The sequence below is a fragment of the Buteo buteo genome, chromosome 1 (assembly GCF_964188355.1).
Source record: "Buteo buteo chromosome 1, bButBut1.hap1.1, whole genome shotgun sequence".
Taxonomy (NCBI): domain Eukaryota; kingdom Metazoa; phylum Chordata; class Aves; order Accipitriformes; family Accipitridae; genus Buteo; species Buteo buteo.
Genome location: NC_134171.1, coordinates 69,222,712 through 69,243,499, shown reverse-complemented (window position 1 = coordinate 69,243,499; position 20,788 = coordinate 69,222,712). Strand labels below are relative to the sequence as shown.

The 20,788-nt window shown below is 37.4% G+C and overlaps 1 protein-coding gene across 2 annotated transcripts in view; it reads left to right on the top strand.

Moving 5' to 3' along the window:
* EDNRA (endothelin receptor type A) overlaps positions 1 to 20,788 on the top strand; it is a 38,107-nt gene that overhangs the window by 11,215 nt on the left and 6,104 nt on the right. For both annotated transcript variants that reach the window (XM_075035216.1, XM_075035228.1), the window contains exons 3-7: positions 5,220 to 5,347; positions 12,576 to 12,774; positions 16,664 to 16,816; positions 18,958 to 19,091; positions 19,499 to 19,607. In XM_075035216.1, the coding sequence (XP_074891317.1) occupies positions 5,220 to 5,347; positions 12,576 to 12,774; positions 16,664 to 16,816; positions 18,958 to 19,091; positions 19,499 to 19,607 (723 nt within the window). The remainder of the gene's footprint in view (positions 1 to 5,219; positions 5,348 to 12,575; positions 12,775 to 16,663; positions 16,817 to 18,957; positions 19,092 to 19,498; positions 19,608 to 20,788) is intronic.

Below are 20,788 nucleotides of genomic sequence, written 5' to 3'. Positions count from 1 at the left end.
TGAGGAGCAAGCTCTATCTGTATGAAACACAGTTCAGTTTCTGGGAAACAGATCTTGTCTGCCAGCACAACAATGGTCCCAAGTGGATATAGGAAGAGGAAGGCTCTAGAGCACTAGGATTAGATGAGAGCAGGACGGGGCAGGTATGAAACCTTTGCTTTCATCCTCAGTGCCATGTGGCAGAGAGAGAGGACCTCTTGACATGTAGTTGTTGAACCAAAGCAGTTTTTATAGAGCAGCTCAGAGCTGGTTCACATCCAGCACCTAACCCAGTCCCTCTATTTTGGGCTGAGCTCCAGGGTCATCATCTGCCTGTAAACACACAGTATCAGCCCAGTATTAGATAAAGACTGTGGATGCACACGCGTATGTACTGGTGAATACTCATGTGGCTGGATTATAACATTCTCACTTTTAGACTATATATAAATTGCTTGGGATGCACAGTAAGACTTTATGTTTTGTACATCAGCTAGTATACTAATGGGGCTTAGAAAATAGCAACAGCACTAGAATAAAATCAACAGAGTGACATTTAAAAATCATTGCAAAGGAATGTTCTCAGTGCTGCTGTTTTGTTTGTTTCAAGCTGCAGCGTCAGGGCAGAGAGGCCATATAAAGCAGCAGAAAAGGGGGGATGATCAGGGAAGCTGTGGCTGTCTGGTCACTTTGCTGAGGTTTTTTAAGAGCGACAGCAGAACCTTGAAATCTTGGTTTCTGATTTCAGTGTAAAAATATGCTGTTGACGACACTCTTTTCTCGCTCAGGAATTGCACCACAGTTGAACTGTATGAAATACTCCTAAATTTCAAACTGCACAAGGGGAAAAGCGCATTTCCTTTGCCGCATGTCTTATTTTGAAACCTCAGAGATTTTGTAACTGGGTTTGCAAAAGCACAATCCATTTGACCAACTCAGAGAGAACTGGGATACAAGTTGGGATAATCAGCCTGATTCCTCCTATCCTTGTGCCTTGAGAGAAAATGTAATCTGCTAAAATTTTATATTCATTTTGTTTGGATATTAAAACATACAAAAGCACTGGAAGAGCAGAGCCAGTAGTCCCAGTTCTTATATCATCCCTAAGTAAATCAGGACTAATACAATTAATTTCCTGGGCCCATTTTTTTATACAAAATAAATGTGTTATTTCCCTCCGAAGTTTCTGTACCCTGCTAGGGCAGAACAGAGGGCAATGCACTTGTTTTGATGTAAAATTAGTAAAACCAAAGACAGGATCAGATTTGCCAACTAAAAATATCTACAGAAGAAAAAACTGGCACCTGATCCAAGGGGAACTAATGAATGCATAGCTGATGCGGAACGATAATTGAGTATACCCACAGAAATGATTGCAAAGTTAATCTTAAAAATCAAGTAACTTAATTCTGATCCTAGTGATTTTGATTAAAATTAACTTTAAAAGAATGTCTAATGATTTGGTACTGATGTTATTTCAATTAGTGGAAAAGTGTAAGAAACAAAAGGAATAAAATACTTTTAATCTTATAAAAAGAGAGCTTCCTGGGGTGTGGGGAAGATGTGTACATGCTGGAACCATGATAAAGCTTCCTTCTGAGGAGTAATGAGTTAGTGAACCTTTTTCAAGTACAACGCTTTTCTTTTTGAAGCTAATATTTGCCTTGTAGTAACAGAGTTTCACAGTCACTACAAAGTGCTTGTTCGTTTCTATTGCTGGGTGTACACTACAGCCACAGTCAGTGCACATAAATGAATAGGTGTCTATCTTTTGATTGCCTTTTAAAGTGTGATCAATAATGGTAAATCAGTTTTGGGGCTCTGGTTGGCACAGGGAGTTGACAAAAGTCTGGTAGGACCTCTTTTCCCTGGCAGTGCCATTTATAATTTAGCCTTCACACAGTGGTTCCTGAAAACTATTTTGATTTTACCCAAACCCAGACAAGAGTCTGGAGCTGAAATTCCATGTGACTACAACTGATTGGAGAATTACCACAGATTCAGATTGCCCCTTCTTCTTCCAACATTTTTTCTGCAGCCCCTACATAAACTAAAGCCTCATGCAAGAATTCTAGGCAAGAGGCAAAAAAGGCCATGCGAACATTTGTTACAATGTTGCGAATCTACCTAGGAAATAATTCTGCTGGAACTTTCAATGTATTTAATTAAGTCCATAAATACAGATAAAATCAGAGGAACTAATCAGCAGCTTGCAGGTATAATCTCATTATCTTTGTTACTGAAGGTACTGACAATAGTTAAATCACCAACCCTAGTGATCCACTCCCTGGCCTTCTGGCACAAGGGGGATTTGCTTTCACTAAATATGATTGTCCTAAACTGGAATACCACCGCAAAGGTGCTCACATTTTCTCTGCTCTGGTCTTGATGGTAAATAAGATACTTGGCTTCCTTGAAGAAGGCAAGAGTTCTCAATATGCCAGAAAACACACAGCAACATACAGGAAGTAGACAAACTTGGACTGATCCTATAGCTTATGTTGAGAAATCTCATTTTAATAATCAGCTGAAGAGAAAAAACAATCCAGTAAAAAATATAATGCCTAACAGATAACCCCTTTCCTATTTAATAAGCAGTCATACACATAAGTTTGCTTCACAGTATTAGCCAACCCAGTTTGTGGAAAGTTATGAATTGCTAAAATCTGTCTTGAAATACAAGTAATCAAATGACAATATGAATGTGGTCCTAGAAAGACACAGGCAGCATGTAGTACCTAGCTGCTTCCAGCATTTTTGAGGTATTATTTGGGGAGAAAAAAGCACAAGTAATTTAGCATTGTGATGAATGGCTGCAAAAAAGAGGGGATGTGAAAAAGCCAGATCAGGACTGACTATAAAGAGAGGATGAATTCCTACAAATCTGGCATTCAGTGATAAACATCCTGTACTCTATAGCAAAGTGCTCTGAAAAACTCATGCTGTGAAAAAACAGAAAGGTAACTCCTACCTTAACTGAGATGAAGAGAGATGTGAATTTTAACTCCTCATAGTTAACATTTATATTGTTAAAGGTAGTGATTATTAGTACGTTTCAATTTAACAGTAATTTAAATAGAAATAAAATGTTTACTTTGAATACTGCAGTCCTGAGCTACAACCAAATTTTTTTTTCTAATTCTGCAGACAGAATCCACCCACTCTTATTAGATGAGTGTCTTCCAGAGCCTAAGCATCTGCTGAAAAAATTTTCTAGTCCTTGTGGTTGCAAAGATAACTCTCAAAATATGAAGTAACTGTAAGCAAAGAAGTCTGCCCAATTATAAAGATGGCCTGGCAGAATAGGTCTGCAAGAAAGTAGACTCTGAAAACAACAATTCAAATTTCTATTGATTTAATCATATTCCAAACAGTATCATCTTTGTTCAGTTTTAACTGTAAAAATGTTAAAAATATATGATTCATAGGTTGTGTTTATTGTGGAAAGAACACAACTAATGTTTGTGTGCAGAATGCAATGGTGTCAGTCCTTGCACGTTTGTGCAGATGAAAGTATGGTTCCGTGTTCTCTCTTTTCCATTTTGCGCTCTTGCCCAGGGGCAGCTAGACAGTGGCACATCACCTATACTGTATTTATTGGAAATGCTTGTTTACAGTTTAGCTCCATCTCATGCACTTGAAAAGAAAACTGTTGTGAAGTTTAAATCTATTTTATTTCCATAAAACAGTCCCAGGTCTGGATCTGACTCTCTTAAAAAATTCAGCAAAATTAGGTTTTAGAAGCTTTCAGAAGCTTGCCTTTGGCTTATAATTGTTACTTCATAGTATATAATTTGCTGTCTTCCTCTGAAGCAAATAAAAACATCTCCAAATTTAGATGGTACCATCAAAATATTCTGTGTTCTAGCCTTTGTTCAGTAAGACTTAATATAAATCCAATGACTGCACAGTAGTAATAATTAGTTAATTATCCAGTAAGACAATTATTATTACTGCCTTTGAAAATATGCCCCCTGTTTATATAGTGGATACAACATCAACTAGGATGTTGACAAAGTTACACATCTGGCTCAAACACTTGATATTTTCATTTCAAATCTAATGTTCTCTGTTACACAACCACTTTAACAGAAGTTGGTAAGAGCATAAGAACTGCTGGGCTACATCACACAAAGAACTTGTCTTACCTCTTATTCAGTATCCTACCCCTGGCAAAGGCTCAGTAGCAGAGGCTTAGGGAAGAAGATTAAAAAAACGGTAGTGCAAGAGTGACTCTTCCCCTTCTGGAGAAGGTTTAGTGACTTCATTTTTCAGAAGAGCTATTCGTGGCAACTGTAAGATTCCTTTCTTGAATGGAATCAGCTAAGTTAGAGCTCAGCAGTTTGTATGGACTTCATAATTTTTTGCTTATTGCATTTACTTACATTTAATGTAATCTGCCATTTTACTGCCAGGCACCCAGTAAAGGGAGATCTTCTGTGATTCTGCAGTCACTTGTAGAATTGACTATCCTGAATAATAGCCTGTATTTTGTATGTATACTTGTTCAATGCTTTAACAGTTACAGCTAGAAAGATTACTGTTTACATGCTAATTATTCACAACTATTCACATGAATCAATGTATTCATATTTGTTATATAAATGCCTCCTTGGAAATACTAATCTAAACCCCAGCCACTCATTCACATCTTTCCAAATGGGTGCTTTTCTGTTGCCTTGTAGTACAGTCCACATGTATGTAAGATGTTAATCCTTTAAAACATAATATGGAACAAATTATGTATGTACGATATTTTCTCCACACGCTTAAGAATCTGGCAGTGAATACTGTCATGAGTTACATAGTGGTACATTTACAATGACAAGAATCTACTTGCGTGCAGCATGAGAATTTGGCTCTGAGGTACTTCATTAAGAACTGCGAGTTACGCTTTGACTGCTTGGTTCTGAGACATAGTAATTGCAACCATTTACGACAGGGCTGAGTTAGATTTTCATTACTCAGTACTGGTGGCCGAATAACAATAATAAAAACTCTTTTAACAATGCAAGTTGCTATTACAACAGTACAAGGTCGACACCTGAGTTCAAACTTTCACCCCCTGTGCTTCTATAGCAGCAGTTACTTCCCAGGTTCACTCAGTACTAAGGATATGCTTGAGGCATGGAGAATTCAAGGTTACAATGGCTGTGTCTAAGACAAGAAATAATTACACTTGTTACATAATTGGTAAGTTACTGTTTAAATATTCTGATTATTTTATATCTTCTCTTTAGCTCCTTGCTCAGAAGTGGCCTTTTGGAGATTCTGAATTTGGACAATTTCTTTGCAAATTCCTTCCCTTTATACAGAAGGCATCAGTGGGAATCACAGTCCTTAACCTCTGTGCCCTTAGTGTGGACAGGTACAGTATGTTTTACTCTTTTGATAGACACTGTTCTTGCCCTTGCAGTTTTCCTAAAACTGGGAGAACTCAGTATGGTCTTCTTAGCAGGCAGACCACAGTATAGATGTAACTTACATTGTGGTTTTTGATATCCTGACTGTAACAAAGCACCACATCTGTGGCTCAAAGTACAATATGAAGCCATTGGACTAATTAAATTTAGAGGTTTTTTTAAAGGTATTTAAAAGCTCTAATGAAGCATTCTTTCAATTTCCTTTACCAAACAATAATTTATCAGGATTTGACTCAGTATTCAGACTTCTTTCTTTCATATGACTTCATGTTTGTCTTGTATTTGAACAGGATCATAATCTTTAGTCTTAAAAACAATTTTTTCAACTCACTGCCTATGGACCATAATTACAGCATTTATTTTGATAACTTTTATAACTAAACGAGTTTTATTGAAAAACATGTTGGAAACTTGCATTGATAGTTTGGAAATTAATGCCTCTGCTAAAAGTGCTTGGGAACATACATAAACTTTTTGATAGAACAACAGCTAAGATGCTTTTGAACATTATTCTTTATGCTTTTTCTCTTCATACATACAAGGCAATAGCAGATGAAGACTTGACTTGTGAAAAAGCTATTTTTATTGGTCTTGAGTTTACTTGATCATGTTCTCATCCAAAATATCAGTAATTCTGATACAGTAAATATTGATAAATAAAAAATATTATGGGTATTAGTACAGCAATGCAAAGGTAAAAGAAACTTTAAAATTAATCCGGGTTTGTTTTTACATAAAAAGTTGATGTACAAGGTTTGCAAAGGATAGGTAACTTAGTAGTATCTGTAGCTGAAACACAGTTCCTTCTTGCATAAGTAACTCATTAGCTGAAGCCAGAAACAAAAAAAAAGTAATATAGGCAAGTGTTCTATTTCCATTTTTGAGTCTGACAACTATAAAAAGAATTCTCTTTCTCAAACAATATCTGCCCAGCATAAAATACAATCCCATGGACTGCTCTAAGGAATAAATCATAGATCAAGCACATATGAAACAGTTAGGTAAGTCCTGACCAATGCAGTTTCACTAGATTTAGTCCTACTGTTACATGCACTTTCATAAATTGGAATTAAGTCAGCTGAAGCTACCACTTTATATATGCATATATATATTTTTACAAGCACTGATTTGCTAATCCTCACAACAACCAAATGCTGTTTCCATTTGAGTATAAATTCTTGTATGGGATCAGACTCAGACTATTTAATTTCCTCCCTCAGTTTGCACACTTTGCCAAGGACATAGTCTCTATCATCTGGTGCTACTCTAGTAAATGGTTGCAGAGAATGTGTGTTAGAAAACAGATGTGTACAGCCAGATTCTGATATTGGCTAACATGAAGTATATCTAGGTTAAATCAACATAAAATCAGGATCAGAGAGCACCTTCAACAAGTTAGATCAGGTGCTGAAAGTAGCATAGTCACATTAATACAAAATTCCACATCACCTACTGTTTGCTTTTTAGTATGAAAAATGAGTAAATACGGAATTGTGTGCTGTCACAGCTGGACTGTTTCTGATCTACAGGCAAGTTATTTTTTTCTTTAAAAAGCTCCTGAAAACTATCTCATTGATAGTTATTTTGGGTGTCTGTATATAGAATTGCTTTCTACAAGGTAGAAAAAGATAGAGTCAATTGGTATAATGAATTCAAAGCTCCATAGCTTTGATAATTGTTGACTCCTGTCCCTCTTGCAGACTACAGCCTAATTTAGAACAAGATATTTTTTTTCCTACAAGGACTGTTTTCTGTGCTAACTACACCCTACGGTGAAACTCCAGTCATTACTACTGCCCCTCACACAAAAGCGACTTGCACTGGCAGTGTGTTAAGGTTTAACTGTGCATGCCCAAGGGGAACAATGTCCACTCACAGGTGGAGAGGATTTTAAGAGGCTGACAGAAAACACCAAACCAGCCATTCACCCTTCAGAGGAAGCTCACATTTGTTTCAGATGCTTCTCAGACATTTTTAAATGCTAGTTCATGATGGTGATGGTAGTCTGACTCTTTCTCTAAACAGTGTCTGACTGTGACTAAGAGGAAGGATATTTCCCTTCCTGAGCTTTTACTCTTACATATGTCTCAGGCATAATGATTTTGATGAAGAAATGGTTTTAAGAAGAAGAGTGAAGATATGGGTCTCATTTAATATGTATACACCCTCTTCTTGCCTCTGCATACCAAATTGTATAGAACAGTAATCTCAGAGTAGGTAGGTACTTTCATTTGGCCTAACTTCCAGTAAGTGTATTAGGGAAGTCAAGATTTTACCACTGAAACAAATCTCCAAGAGCTTTATTTTATTAAGAGCTTTGCAATCAACATACATACTGCTGGCTATCTTTAAAATGAAGAACAGCTGTGATGTCTCACAACAAAGACGAATAGATTGATATCAGCAACAGTAGTAGTGTCATTTAGGAACTGTTCTGACACTAATCTTGACAGTGACTGCTTCTTACATCCTTGATAAAGTCTCTTATCTTTTCTGTATTGCTTTTCCTTCCTATAAAGGGCTGATGATACTTGAGGACAGAAATATGTTATACTCGTGGGCCATTTCAACAACTAATTTTCTAATGCAGTCAAAAGAAACAGGGAAACAAAAGTACCTACTCTGTAAGACAGCAAGCATAGGGGACCGAGAGTTCACAGACAAGCTATAGCCCATAATTTAATTTTCATATACTCCTTGATTTCTTTTCATAAGGCCCACAATACATTTTCTTTTTTAATTCTGATTAGATACCACTATGGTAAAATTAATCCAAATTGTTCCAAAAACTAATGTGAGCCACAGCAAAAACCACAACCATGCTGCATTAATGAGATCAATACTGGAAGGTTAACTAGATTTCTAGAATTATTCTTTACCAAAGAACAATGAAATCATGGAGAGGGCATAGAAAAGCATCAAAAATGATTCAGTGGCCTTACAGATCTCAAGTTGTTGCTTATCAAAAATGATACTTAAGGAGCCACTTAAACATAATATCCAAGTACTGAAATACAGATGATGTATCAGATATCCATGGGGTCTTCAGCTTAGCAAAGAAAGATATAATAAGAACCTATAGAACAAGGTTTCGGCCAGACAGATTCCAAATGAAAATAAGGTACACATTTTAACAATGAGGGTGATTAACTACAAGAAGAAACCAGCCGGGAAAGGCGAAGGTGTCCTGCTCTTAATATTCTCAGATCAAGACAGGATGTCCTTCTGAAAGAAATGCTTTAAGCAAGTTATAACTAGATAGGAGTGCAAAATATTTAATTGTATGTATGTATACTTCATGATGTAATGATCCCTTGTCCTTAAATACTGTGAATCTATATGGATAAGTAGCAGGAGGGAGAGGAAAAAAAAAAAAGGCAAGTAGGAAGAATGCGAGAAGAGGGAGGAGAAGAAAACAGAGGAGAGAGAGCAACTGAAGAGCACAATATACTAAAGTTGACAGCACATGCATGAGCAGTAGAAAATGAAAAGGGGAGGGAGAAAAGGAGCCACAGCATTAAACAGAGAAAAGGAAATGACCTGGAAAAGAACTGAATATTTTAGACAAGGTTGGAGACAAAAGGGAAACAAACAGGAAAAAGAAAAGTAAAACAAAACACACATACAGAGATTTTGGATTGGAGAATTAAATGTAATGCACGATGCATGTATTTTATGTCAGTTCCCTGGCAGACATCCTGTATTTTCTAAGTATGAAGGAAATAAACCCTGCAGTATTTTCCCACTCCTAATTATGGGAGGTTTGTGGCTAGACAAAGATTCTATATATTACATAACTCACAGAACACCCACTTTAAACATTATACTACCACTATTTTTCAAATCACTCTTACAGCAGTGAGTAAAAAGACCAAGTAATTGCAGGGTAATATGCATTCAGCAAATTCTGATCTAATTACTGAGCTTCTTATGCTTTAGCTGAAACCATTCATAAAATTCTTCAGTCAATAATTCCTTATCTGATAGTTATTTTAATTGTGAATGGAAAAAAAATTGCTAATAAAATACATACAGGACCCAAATCCTTACTGCTGTGCATACTGATCTTCTCATGTGGAAAACAGACATAACTCAAACTGAACAGGTACAAAAATGCAAGAAAGGACAGAATTGGATTCACAATTTACGACCCATTTGTTGACACTTACATAGTTACACAGGTGACATAACACAAACTTTGCATTTCTTACTTGAAAAATATGTACAGTCTACATGCCCCTGTTTGCTAAGAACATCATTCAGTCAAGGATGAGATAGTATCATGTACCTCGTGCAGCTGATGGGACAGACTATAAAATTGCCAGTCAGTATAAAGTAAACTTCAAATTGATTGTTAAATTTCCAAAGTTCACAAATCTTTGAGTATTTGTGTGAAAAGTTATGTTTCTATGAATATTTCATTTAGTCATTAAAGCCAATATTTGATATTTGGTAAAACGAAATATGAGAGGATCACAAATTATTTAAAATTAAATTTGAATTTTAATATGAATAAATATGTGTGAGAAGATATGATGCTGAATGTTACTTTCTCAATTATCTCAGTACAGTTTATTTGTTTCAACGCTCTCAGAATTCCAACCTCTTAGACCTCCTCCCCATGAGTGAACCATTGCCTCACTCCTTTCTGATATTCTTTGAAGATAAGGATGCCTTTAGAAGATGTTTTTATTTTTAATCTGCAAGTCCAAAATGTAGTTTGCTTTTATATGTTCAAAATCTTTATACATACATTTCTGTTAAAATTATGTACTAAGAACCTGTCTATAGTACACCTGTTACTATGCTGTGTATGATATTGCTATAGATATCAAAACAAAAGTTTCTAGTCTGTTTACTGCAAGAATGACGGCATACAAAGCTCTGACACCTTCCAGTGATGTTCTGTAATAATGTTTTCTGAAGTTTTTGTGAGGGGATTACGGCCTGATCTTGCATTCATGTGTCTTCCTTCCTGTAACATCGAGGCTGCAGGGGATTTAATTCACAAGTCTTCCATCCTGTTAAGAAGCACACTTCCAAACTAAAAAGGGGATGTGATACAGGAAATCAGAAGAAATGCTATGTGTGTGAATCCCAAATTAGTGTCTTGGTTAGAGAAGGGGTGAGGAAGCCTTTTAATAACTCTAAATTTTACTGATCTCTGTAGCCTAGGTCCTGTATCACTTAACTAATGTTTTTTCCCATCGGAAGCTCTTTATTCCTTCTATCTCAGAAACTCAAAATCCAATGCTTCCAAGTACACTCAAAGCATCCTAACCCAGAGTTCTCAACTACTCTTTTTCTTAAACCCTTGTTATCCCTGAGCCTTCAAGCCCACGCCAAAACTCTGTATTCCTTCCAATCACGTCTCTGCCATCCCACCCTAACCCTTGCACAACCTAGTCCTCCAACCTAAAGCTTTCTGATCTAAATTCCCCTGTTCTTTCATTCCCTTGCCAAACCTCACCCATCCCTGCAACTCAGAGCCTACATACTTACAAACTGTGTCCTCCTGGTCTGTTGAGGGCATCTCCTTTCCCCATACCTTTCACCTTCCTTGTGCCTGCTGGTATGCCCTTTTGTACTCCAGTTAGCTGCTGTCATCAGCTACAACCCCCCTCCCCATTTGCTTTTCTCTGAAAAGCTTAACCTTGGCTCATGCCTTGGAAAGGTGTTAAGAATAAAGGTGGCAGCTGCACATATCCAAATGTATCTGCCAGGAGTCTAGGGGGCAGAAAATGAGGGTATGTCTGAGGAAGAAAAGAATACTTGCCATAGTCAGTAAAATGACACAGCTCCCTACCATTTATAATCTGCTTCAGTGACTTCTTATTCTGACATTTTTTAAAGCAGATGAACAACCTTTCTTGACTTTTTTTCTCCTCAACTAAAGACTATTTCACTACTGGATGCCATGATACATCTATGTAGCACTGTAATTCCAAATGGGAAGGTGCTATTATTTTGGGGAATTAAAATAAACAGTTTAGAAACTGTTACATCACCAGTGACAGAAAGCTCTCCAACATAATTTTTAGATAGCACTGTCTTTGCTAAATTGTTAGAAATGCTAAGTAACTCGTTTACTGCAGCTATTGCTAGACAACAGTTAAGTCTGCTACTGAAAATTTTATTTATGGACTGGTTTGTACTCTGTATTGTATGCCTATCAGTCTTCTCCAAATAACTGTTGACCAGAGTTGGCAGAGAGGTTGAGGTCTCAAAGCTAATAAATTGCTACAAGTTCCTTGAAAACTGGGAGACAAGTAGAGGAGAAAGACACTCTCAGTTCCCTGACTGGGGGAAGGGCTGCAGCCTGGTAACAAGAATCCTCCAGCGTTGGAGGGACAGACAAGGTAAAGAGAGGAAGAGGAAAAAGGAGAAATGCATGGGCCATCTTTGAAACTTCTTTAAGAGTTCTCACCTTTTACCAAGATTACAGTTGAGACACATACACATAGGAAAGCAGGTTTCAATAATTCCACTTTTTACAGAGCAACTTGCTATCTAAGGGATAAAGTAGTGCGAAAATATGTTGGTTTTGCCACATCCAGTCTTTTTACCCGTGCGCTTCAGTTTCTCATCAGAAAGGTGATGCAGAGGCTGAGATAGCTGTAAGAAAGACCTAACTAGCACTCAGCTGTAGTCTAAGACAAATACAGAATATGCTACATAAACCCAGCATTTTTAACATTCAGTAGTGTAAATAGAAGAAATTCATTTTCATTTAATGAAGAGTATTTTCACAGTATTTCATTGCATGGAAGCTGACAACTTCAGATAGCACTGCTATTACAGCTGAGGCAGCTGAAGGAGATAGACCTTTTGTATCCATTAGAACAGCCTGTGTGCCTGGAAGCTCTTTTTCTTCTGTTATGTAAGCTGATCTAGTGGAAGGTACAGTCTGTCCTCACAAACCTTGCCTACTTTAATTAGAAATCATTAGCGTAGTCCACATTGCAGAATTCCACACAGTCCTGTACCTAAGTAGTACAGTTGCAGCCAGCTCTCCACTACCCCCCCTTGATGAGCTCTGCTGTGTCCTAGGTGGCTTGACAGCTGGCAGAGCCCCTGGAACAGGCAGAAAAAACAAGCAAGGCAAGTCTAAGATGTCTCAATTTAAGAAACTGAAGGTTGGAAACTAAGGCCTCTTATACTGGTCTCTTTCAGGTACAGAGCAGTTGCCTCGTGGAGCCGTGTTCAGGGAATTGGAATCCCTATGATTACTGCTATTGAGATTTTCTCCATTTGGCTTCTGTCCTTCATACTGGCTATTCCAGAAGCAATTGGTTTTGCTGTGGTACCTTTCAGATACAAGGATGAAGGTTATGTTACGTGCATGCTCAATCCTACAAATAATTTTATGTTGGTAAGTAACATCCTTTCTTCTCTTTTTGGAATCCACAGTATATAGGTTAGACAATTGAGATACTGGATTATAATACACTTTATTCATCCATTAAAGTGCAAAATGTATTCTAATGTATATTGGTGCGAAGAGGATCCTTCATGTACACGGGTCTGTCTCTACTTTCAGCCAGAGATACTAAATGGGACTTTACAACATTTTAATTTCTTCACTGCTGAGGATTCTTAATACAGAAATTTGCAATTTGGGCCTGCTTAAAGTACAATCAAGAGATGTATCAGGGTAGCCAGAGCCTTGGAAGGTATTGTGTTTCTAGGTATAACATCTTAGAGCTTGTAACTGTCAAAAACCATGTTTTACCATGATTAGTCATCATTTTGCATGCTGTAGCCAGCTCTTTTGGCAGATAAAGAAAAGGGTGGGGCCATGCTCTAACATAACTTCTCCTATTCTATATGCACTTACAAAGTCAAGCAGAGAATAATCCCTTCCTTTACAAAAAAACATGACTACAAATCTGACAGACTCACATCTCCAACCTAGGTAGCTTGGGCACTGTTAACTGTCATGTAGATACAGCTACTCAAGAGCAAGAGAAGTGCCTAAGACATACCAGGCTTCTTTGGCATGTTTCATAGCCCTCATCCTCTGTGCTACTGCAGCTTAACAGTTGCCAATACCTACATTAGCTTGTTCAAAGCAAGACAGGTGAGTAGTCACTACAGAATTAATAGATCTTTACTGCATGGGGGCATAGTTATTTTCTGCCTGGTCTTACACTGAGAAAATGGGAAAGTGGTATCTTAACTTTTTCTTTGCGAATCCAAAGAAGGGCCAGCCACCATTCACCCAGTAATAAAAAAAGAGTAATATTCTGTTTTGTGTCAGAGAAGACAGATAGTGCAATGCCTTAAGTCTTGAGGGAAACTCCATATTTTTTTTCCAGACTAGACTTTTTCATGATAGAGTGCAAAGTTTCTCTTTTTTGAATGTCTGGCACTTCTTCTTTTATTGGATCAGAATGTGGCTTGGGCTGGAATTGGGAAGGATAGGGCAAAACGGAGCTAGGAAATTTAGAAAATAAAAAGTGTGGATGATTAGAGTTTTTCAGAGGAACATCCCCAACTTTGGCAGGGTTACACAAACTGCAGGGATGGCAGAAAGAACAAGAGACAATTGCAAGAGAAGACAAAAGAAATTCTCTAATGGAAATAATTAATGCAGGTGAAAATGGAGAGGAATTCCCCAGGACTTACTATACATTTGTTTCTAAACTCTACAGACTATATGACTGTAGATACTGTAGTTAGAAGAATATGATTTATGAAATGCACACTGCAGCAAATTTCCCTTTTGTAATAGTTGTTTTTCTCCACAAATGCGCCTGCACAATCTTCACTTCTCTCCCTAAGAAAAAGAATAGTTTTCTCTTCCCTTTTCCCAAAAACACTACAGTTCAGGTCTTCCACAGGCATGCTAACTTTAATGATTATTATTCTGTTCTTAATGTGGTAAGTAGAATAGCTTGTTTTGTTTTATTAGCAGGAATTAGTATCTTTTACTTGCTCTGCATAATTCAAAAGCTCCAAATCTCCCCACACCAGTTTGATTTTCGAGGAGACAAACCAGCATTTACATCCAAGCCGAGAGTAAATGTTGGACATGCCAGTCAAAATGGAGAGTGTTGTGTTTCAATGCGTTGCAAGCAAGTACAAACATGAGATTAAAATGGAAATACCATTTTAACCTTAACTATAGTATCTACTACCACAAACACCACAATAAACAATTACTAAACTTTGGGAAGGACTTATAATTAAATTTTGTTTTTAATAGGAGCTTTATTCACGTTTAAAGCTATCCTTGAAAGACTTAAAAGATTCATGCTAGACCATGATTCCCAAGAGGGTGAGTGCACTAGGAAACTTGTTTAAAATGCACATTTCCTGTAGAAAACCAGTTCCATGTGGGCTTTCAAGACAAACAAAGGAATGTCTACTTCTCTTAAATCAACCCAATTTTGTGCTTTGATGTAAGCTTTGTGAAACTCAGATTCCACAATTAATCATTTACAGACGTTTTCTTGTAGGTTTTACAACCTCACAAAGCCAGGTCCTCATACAGAATTGATGCACTGGTCAGGGTTGTAACACAGAACTCTATGCGTGTGTTTTCTTGACTGGCAGGCAATGCTCACAAAAGCTGGTAGACTGATACAACAGAAAGTTTTCCTTGTAAACATAGCATGGATTCACAGAGCACACATTTTCTTGTGCTGCCCAACCAATATGATTCTAGTCTGACTTGGAGGAATTTGCCACGGAAAAGATAATTGTCTCCATGTATTAGCAATCCTTTTCTCTACAGAAAGAGTGGTAATTGGATTTCCCCTCAGTACAAACTCTTCAAATATGAGGCATATTGTTTTTCTCGTTTTCTGCTGGCAGAAGCTCTGTTCCCAGTGGGGGAAATTGTAGCCCCAAGGAGAGTGCAACTATGCAGCAGACTGTAGCCCCTCCTCACACAGGGATGAGGCTAATGAGGAGGAGGAAACAAGCTAATCAACACAATTCAAAATGCCCTGTGAGGTGGGGTTGTGGCCTAGATACCAGCAGCATACTCTAAATTAGTGAGCTCTGTAAGCAGCTGTGTTAGGGCAGAGGGAGAAAAATCAAAAGCGTTCCCTTTTCTTAGTAAATCAACTTTCTAGTGTAACTAAAACAGATTTAAAAATGAACATTATTAAATACTAGTCTATTAATTGCATCCATTTTTTTCATCTTTCAACGTTTAGTACCATTAGTTTTAAAAGTAAACAAGATGTCAAAAGTTTGACTTTTTCAAACAGGATTCATATAATCCTCAGTTATTAGCATTTTGACATTTGGTGTGGGAACTGTGATGTTACAAGAGCACATCCACTAGGAATAAACAAGCTAGGGGAAAGATTGTGAGAAAGAAGGTTCCCTTTTACACACATCCATCTCAGTGACTAATAACATAGAGACAGGAAGTATTTAAAATGTCATATTTCAGTGCACACTTTTGGCTAAGCATCAAAGTCAAAAACCAAGATACAACATTTTCTCAAGTCTGAAAATATAATCGTCTACAGAAGAGTAATTTTAAATGTTTTGTCAAATGGAGTATTTCCCATAATACATAAATGTATTAACTTAAACCACAGCTTAAATCACAGCTAACACTTAAAATTACACGGCAAAGTACTACTCTATCAAGCCCTTCAGTGTCCTGTCACAAAAGGCAAATCATATGAATGGCAGGTAAAGGGTTAAAAGTAAATGTACCACTAGAAGCCACCCGTCTTAAGCTTTGCATATATATCAGACAAACGCTTATGAAGTGGCTCCTATCTGCCCAGTACATAAGCAAACCAACTACCAATCTTTTCACTGATAACAAAAGGTGATTGAACTTACAAGACATTTTGAATTTTCCTTTTTTGGAATCAGGACAGAAGCTGTAGAGGTAAATGGCATTTCCTGAGACAGGCTTTTAGTAAGATTTGTTATCTCGAACTGACACTGTCTACATTTTGGCATGTCTTTTTCATGAAACTGGATTCCAGTTTTCATGAATGAGTGTTAAGTGTTCAGAAAACACAACCAAAAAAAATTAATTTCAACCCAAGAGAGATTGCAACAAAGGTACAGGCAGGCTATCCATAAGGTAAAATAAGTGTTTACACTGCCAGAATTCCCATTTTGATGTTGGTTCAAAACAGATCAACAATAAGGACGTTTACATCATTTGTGCTGTTTACCAATAGACAGATACCAGCGTACCATCACACTTTCCAAGACCTTTCTGTGGTACTTTTCATTGAACAGTAAGAAAATATAATCTCTTTTCTTTATCTTATCAACAGTTTTACAAAGATGCAAAGGATTGGTGGCTGTTTGGTTTCTATTTCTGCATGCCACTGGCATGTACTGCCATCTTTTATACGCTAATGACTTGTGAAATGTTAAACAGAAGAAACAGCAACTTGAGAATCGCTCTCAGTGAACACCTTAAGCAGGTAAATATTAGGAACACCATTGTTTGAAAATACTGTTGTTCTTTCTTTGGGTTATCTTAGAAATGTTTCAAAGTGTACTTGAATACAGTAAATTACAGAAATAGAAAGTGAGGATGTAGGTTATTTATGACGTTAAGGTATTCATTTAAGCCCAGAACACAAGACTAAATCATAGTATAAGGAGGTATTGAAGACAGTACGCTCAGGAAACTAGCCAGTTTCTTTTCTTAAGTATGTATGATTACTGTACTCTCCTGCTCTTTAACCTCAGATCACTACTGGCTAAATGCTTTGAAATTTAACTACAAAGATTTGCCAAAAAAATGTTTCTTTTTATTCATAAAGATATGACTTCATGGGTCCTCCCTACTTTTGGCACACTTTGATATGTAACTTTAGTTTCATATAAGAAGCAACTGTAGAAAACATGGTTTAGAATAGAGTGGATTTTTTTTTTTTCAGGGTTACTGCACTGTTGCAGTACCACTGCTGTAGCTGCTTTGAAAAGAGCAACAGGAGAACAGTACAAATGATCATTGAGTGAAGTCACTCACAGAACCATCAGATCTCACTTTGCTGTTTTTGCAGCACTGTCTGATGTTTAATTCCTAACTGAAATTTTAAAAACCATCTGTAGATTTCCCCCAGCGTTAACATCAGCCCCTCAAATTCCACTCTTTCTTTCAAACTCCACATTCACAGATGTGAATCCCTAAAGCAGTCCCCTCTGCATCAGAGTGAGTTCTCTCAGGGGTTCCTCCTCTGCTGGTTCATTCCAGGGCAGACTGGAAAATCCTCCCCTTGTGCAGATGCTCCACTTTTTCCCCTCATCAGGCCCCAGGGCATGCAACACAGTCTGTCCTAAGGCCACAGGCAAGCTACTCCACCCATTAGAACTAGAATGGCATGTACTGGATGGGGGAATCCACCCTCCAGCTTTCCCATCCTGATGTGCAGTGACCAGCAAGCTAATTAGGGTGGTTGCTGGAGGATGACTTTATGGCACAATTTACAAGAGCCTGTCTTTTTAACTATCACCTTTTAGCACTTCCTTCCTTCCTTTCCTACAGCCTTGTCCACATTGATGTCTAGGCATGATCCTTTTCGTGTTTTGATAAAAACTGGTATTATAAGAAAGAAGAAACAATAATAGTCGTACTCAAAGCCTAACAAGACTTACTGTAATCACACATTTGACTTTAAGTTTTTTAATGGCAGAGCCTTGTAATGCTTGTTATTTGTTACGTTACAGTGGCAGTTTCAGAAGTGGTATTCTTACCCCTTCATGTGCTTCTATCAAATCCATGCCTACGAAACACCACTGGTATGCATTGTCAAAAATGCACTAAAACATCTGTAAATCTCTAGAGCCATATAAATTATCCATTAAATTGAAATTATTTCCTAAGTATTATGAAATTAATCTGCAATACAGACATTTCTAAAATTTTGTTTGTAGAGGAACTATTTACTTAAGAACATCAAGATCACAGAGAAAGAATCACATCGCAAAATTAATGTACTGCGCAGTATCTCTTTATGTAACATGATGCACACTAAATATAAAATAATACATCAGAGAGAATTTGATATCCTGACTAGGTACGTGGTTGAATGGGACTTTTATTGCCAATTGATTTAGGTGCCTTGGGTTTACAGATTGCCCCACATAAAAGAATAGGTACAAGCGGTTTATCAAGCAGGTGTGATCCCAGTTTCCTTCATACATGAAAAAGTTCTTTTGCAGATTATGCATGTTTCTGAAGAAGGAGGTTTATCTGAGGGATTGCCAGAAAACTAATCCAGTGTAGAGGAAAAGAAGGGCTGGGAAAGTAATCAGGTTCAGGAAAGACCAGCTGTGGATTTTCCTTGGCTAACATCTACAGTGTCCTGGCAATGACCTGTGTCCTCCAGCTGCTCCAGTCTCAGTGATGAGCAGATGCTGTTGAGGATGGTCAGAATCAAGAACATGACAAGCCCCATAAAAAATGGTTCAGGGACATCAGATAGTCTGGAAGCTGCATTTTGGGAATCCTTGCATGCTTTATCTAGATTTCCTTGCCACCAACATCACTACACTACAATCACCTACCAATATGAATTAGGCACTCAGTCACAGTTATCTTTACTTCTTTTTCTAGCGTCGAGAAGTTGCAAAGACAGTTTTCTGTTTAGTAGTGATTTTTGCTCTCTGCTGGTTCCCTCTCCATTTGAGCCGAATTTTGAAGAAAATGGTATACAATGAAAGAGACCCCGGCAGATGTGAACTGCTCAGGTACTTCATTTTCTATGTCAATCAGTTGTTTATACTGGAAAAATAAAATGCCGCACACTTGGAGTTTATGTGAGAAATGTCATTGTGCATGTGACTGTGGTGTTAGAAGAGCAAATGCTTTGTTTTATGACTTTTCAGCTGCATCCATTTTTAGGGGGTTCAGTTTTAATGGGGTAGCATAATTTCAATAAATGTTGTTTGTCACCATTGCAGTCACTTCCCTCTAGCTTTTATGAACTTCTGTGAGACAGATTCTTACAGACCTGGCATGGTACAAGATTAGATTGAGGGAGTTAGGAAAGAGACAGTTAGTTTCTGTGACAGAAGATATTGTAACCACAAAGAGCATGGACGCTTCTACAGTATATGAAGAGTCTAAATGTTTTGCTTTCTCTTTTGTTGCTTAGTTTCTTGCTGCCATTGGATTATATCAGCATCAACCTGGCAACCATGAACTCTTGTATAAACCCAATAGCTCTGTATTTTGTGAGCAAGAAGTTTAAAAACTGTTTCCAGGTAAGATCTTCTTGATAAGATTTTATGTCCAGTTAATGAACTGTATTAAACCACTGAGTTATTACCTATTTTTAGCAGCTGGGAGATGAGGCATGCAAAGGAATGAAAGATTATAAATTGTCTAGTTTACCAGCTAGCAGCTCACATAGCACACATACCAAACTGAAAGAACTATCCACTTTATCTGAAATGCTAAACCAGTAAATAAGTTTGACTTAGTCCTCATATGTAAACATGTAAACTGAGACAGACATGCTCTTGTAAGTACTATTTATCTGCATGTGACATGTACATGAAATAGAATTTGTTTGTAACATATTTCCCACTCCAGATGAAGTCAAAGAACACGTACATAGGACACCAAGCTGTCTGCAGTTAAACAATCCCATTAACAACTAAAAATTTCAGGCTCGATTACCAAATCAGGCACCTGAGTTGACTTTGGCAATTAAATATGCATTGTGGCTTTTGCCTGCATTTTTCCAGTTCCTACACATAAAAACGTATTTTAAGGCTAAAATAATTTCCTTGTGACATTGTGCCTCTGCAAGTCCCAGTTCACCTAATAAAGCCAATACAGGAAGAAAGAAAATGGGAGCATATAGTGGTAAAGAAAGTAATTAAATGGAAAAGGAAGACTGAAACAGCTTTATCTGCAAAGAAAAATAAAAGACGACAGGACTGCATCACTAAACTTTAAGTCTGCAGATAGGCAAGCTACTGAAAAAATGTAATAAATTATTAGAATAGAGAATACCCGTTTGTCTGTAGCTTGCTCAGACTTACAAAGTATTTCAAGGGAGCATTTTCACATGATAAATAAGAAGTCAGCTTTGCTTTTTATAGTCCCCTACTTCATTTGGGAACTGTGGAGAGGATAATATACCTGAACTTGTCCTCAGGTGAAAGGGAGAGGTAACAGTGCATACTACCAGGCCGCTCCTCATGTCATTAGTTCATTCTTCCCATTTGTCCTTCCAAATAAAATTACCATCCAACAACTCTAATTAAAGAATTTTCAGCTATTATTTAATCCTTCCCAGCTTCTCAGTATAGCTTACTCTTTCCCTTCTACTATCAAGGTCATTAATTCAGGCAATCTTTCCATTTTGTATTTGAGTTTCTCACCCTACCTCTGTTGCTATTTTACATACCCACCCACAGAGAGATAGCACATATAT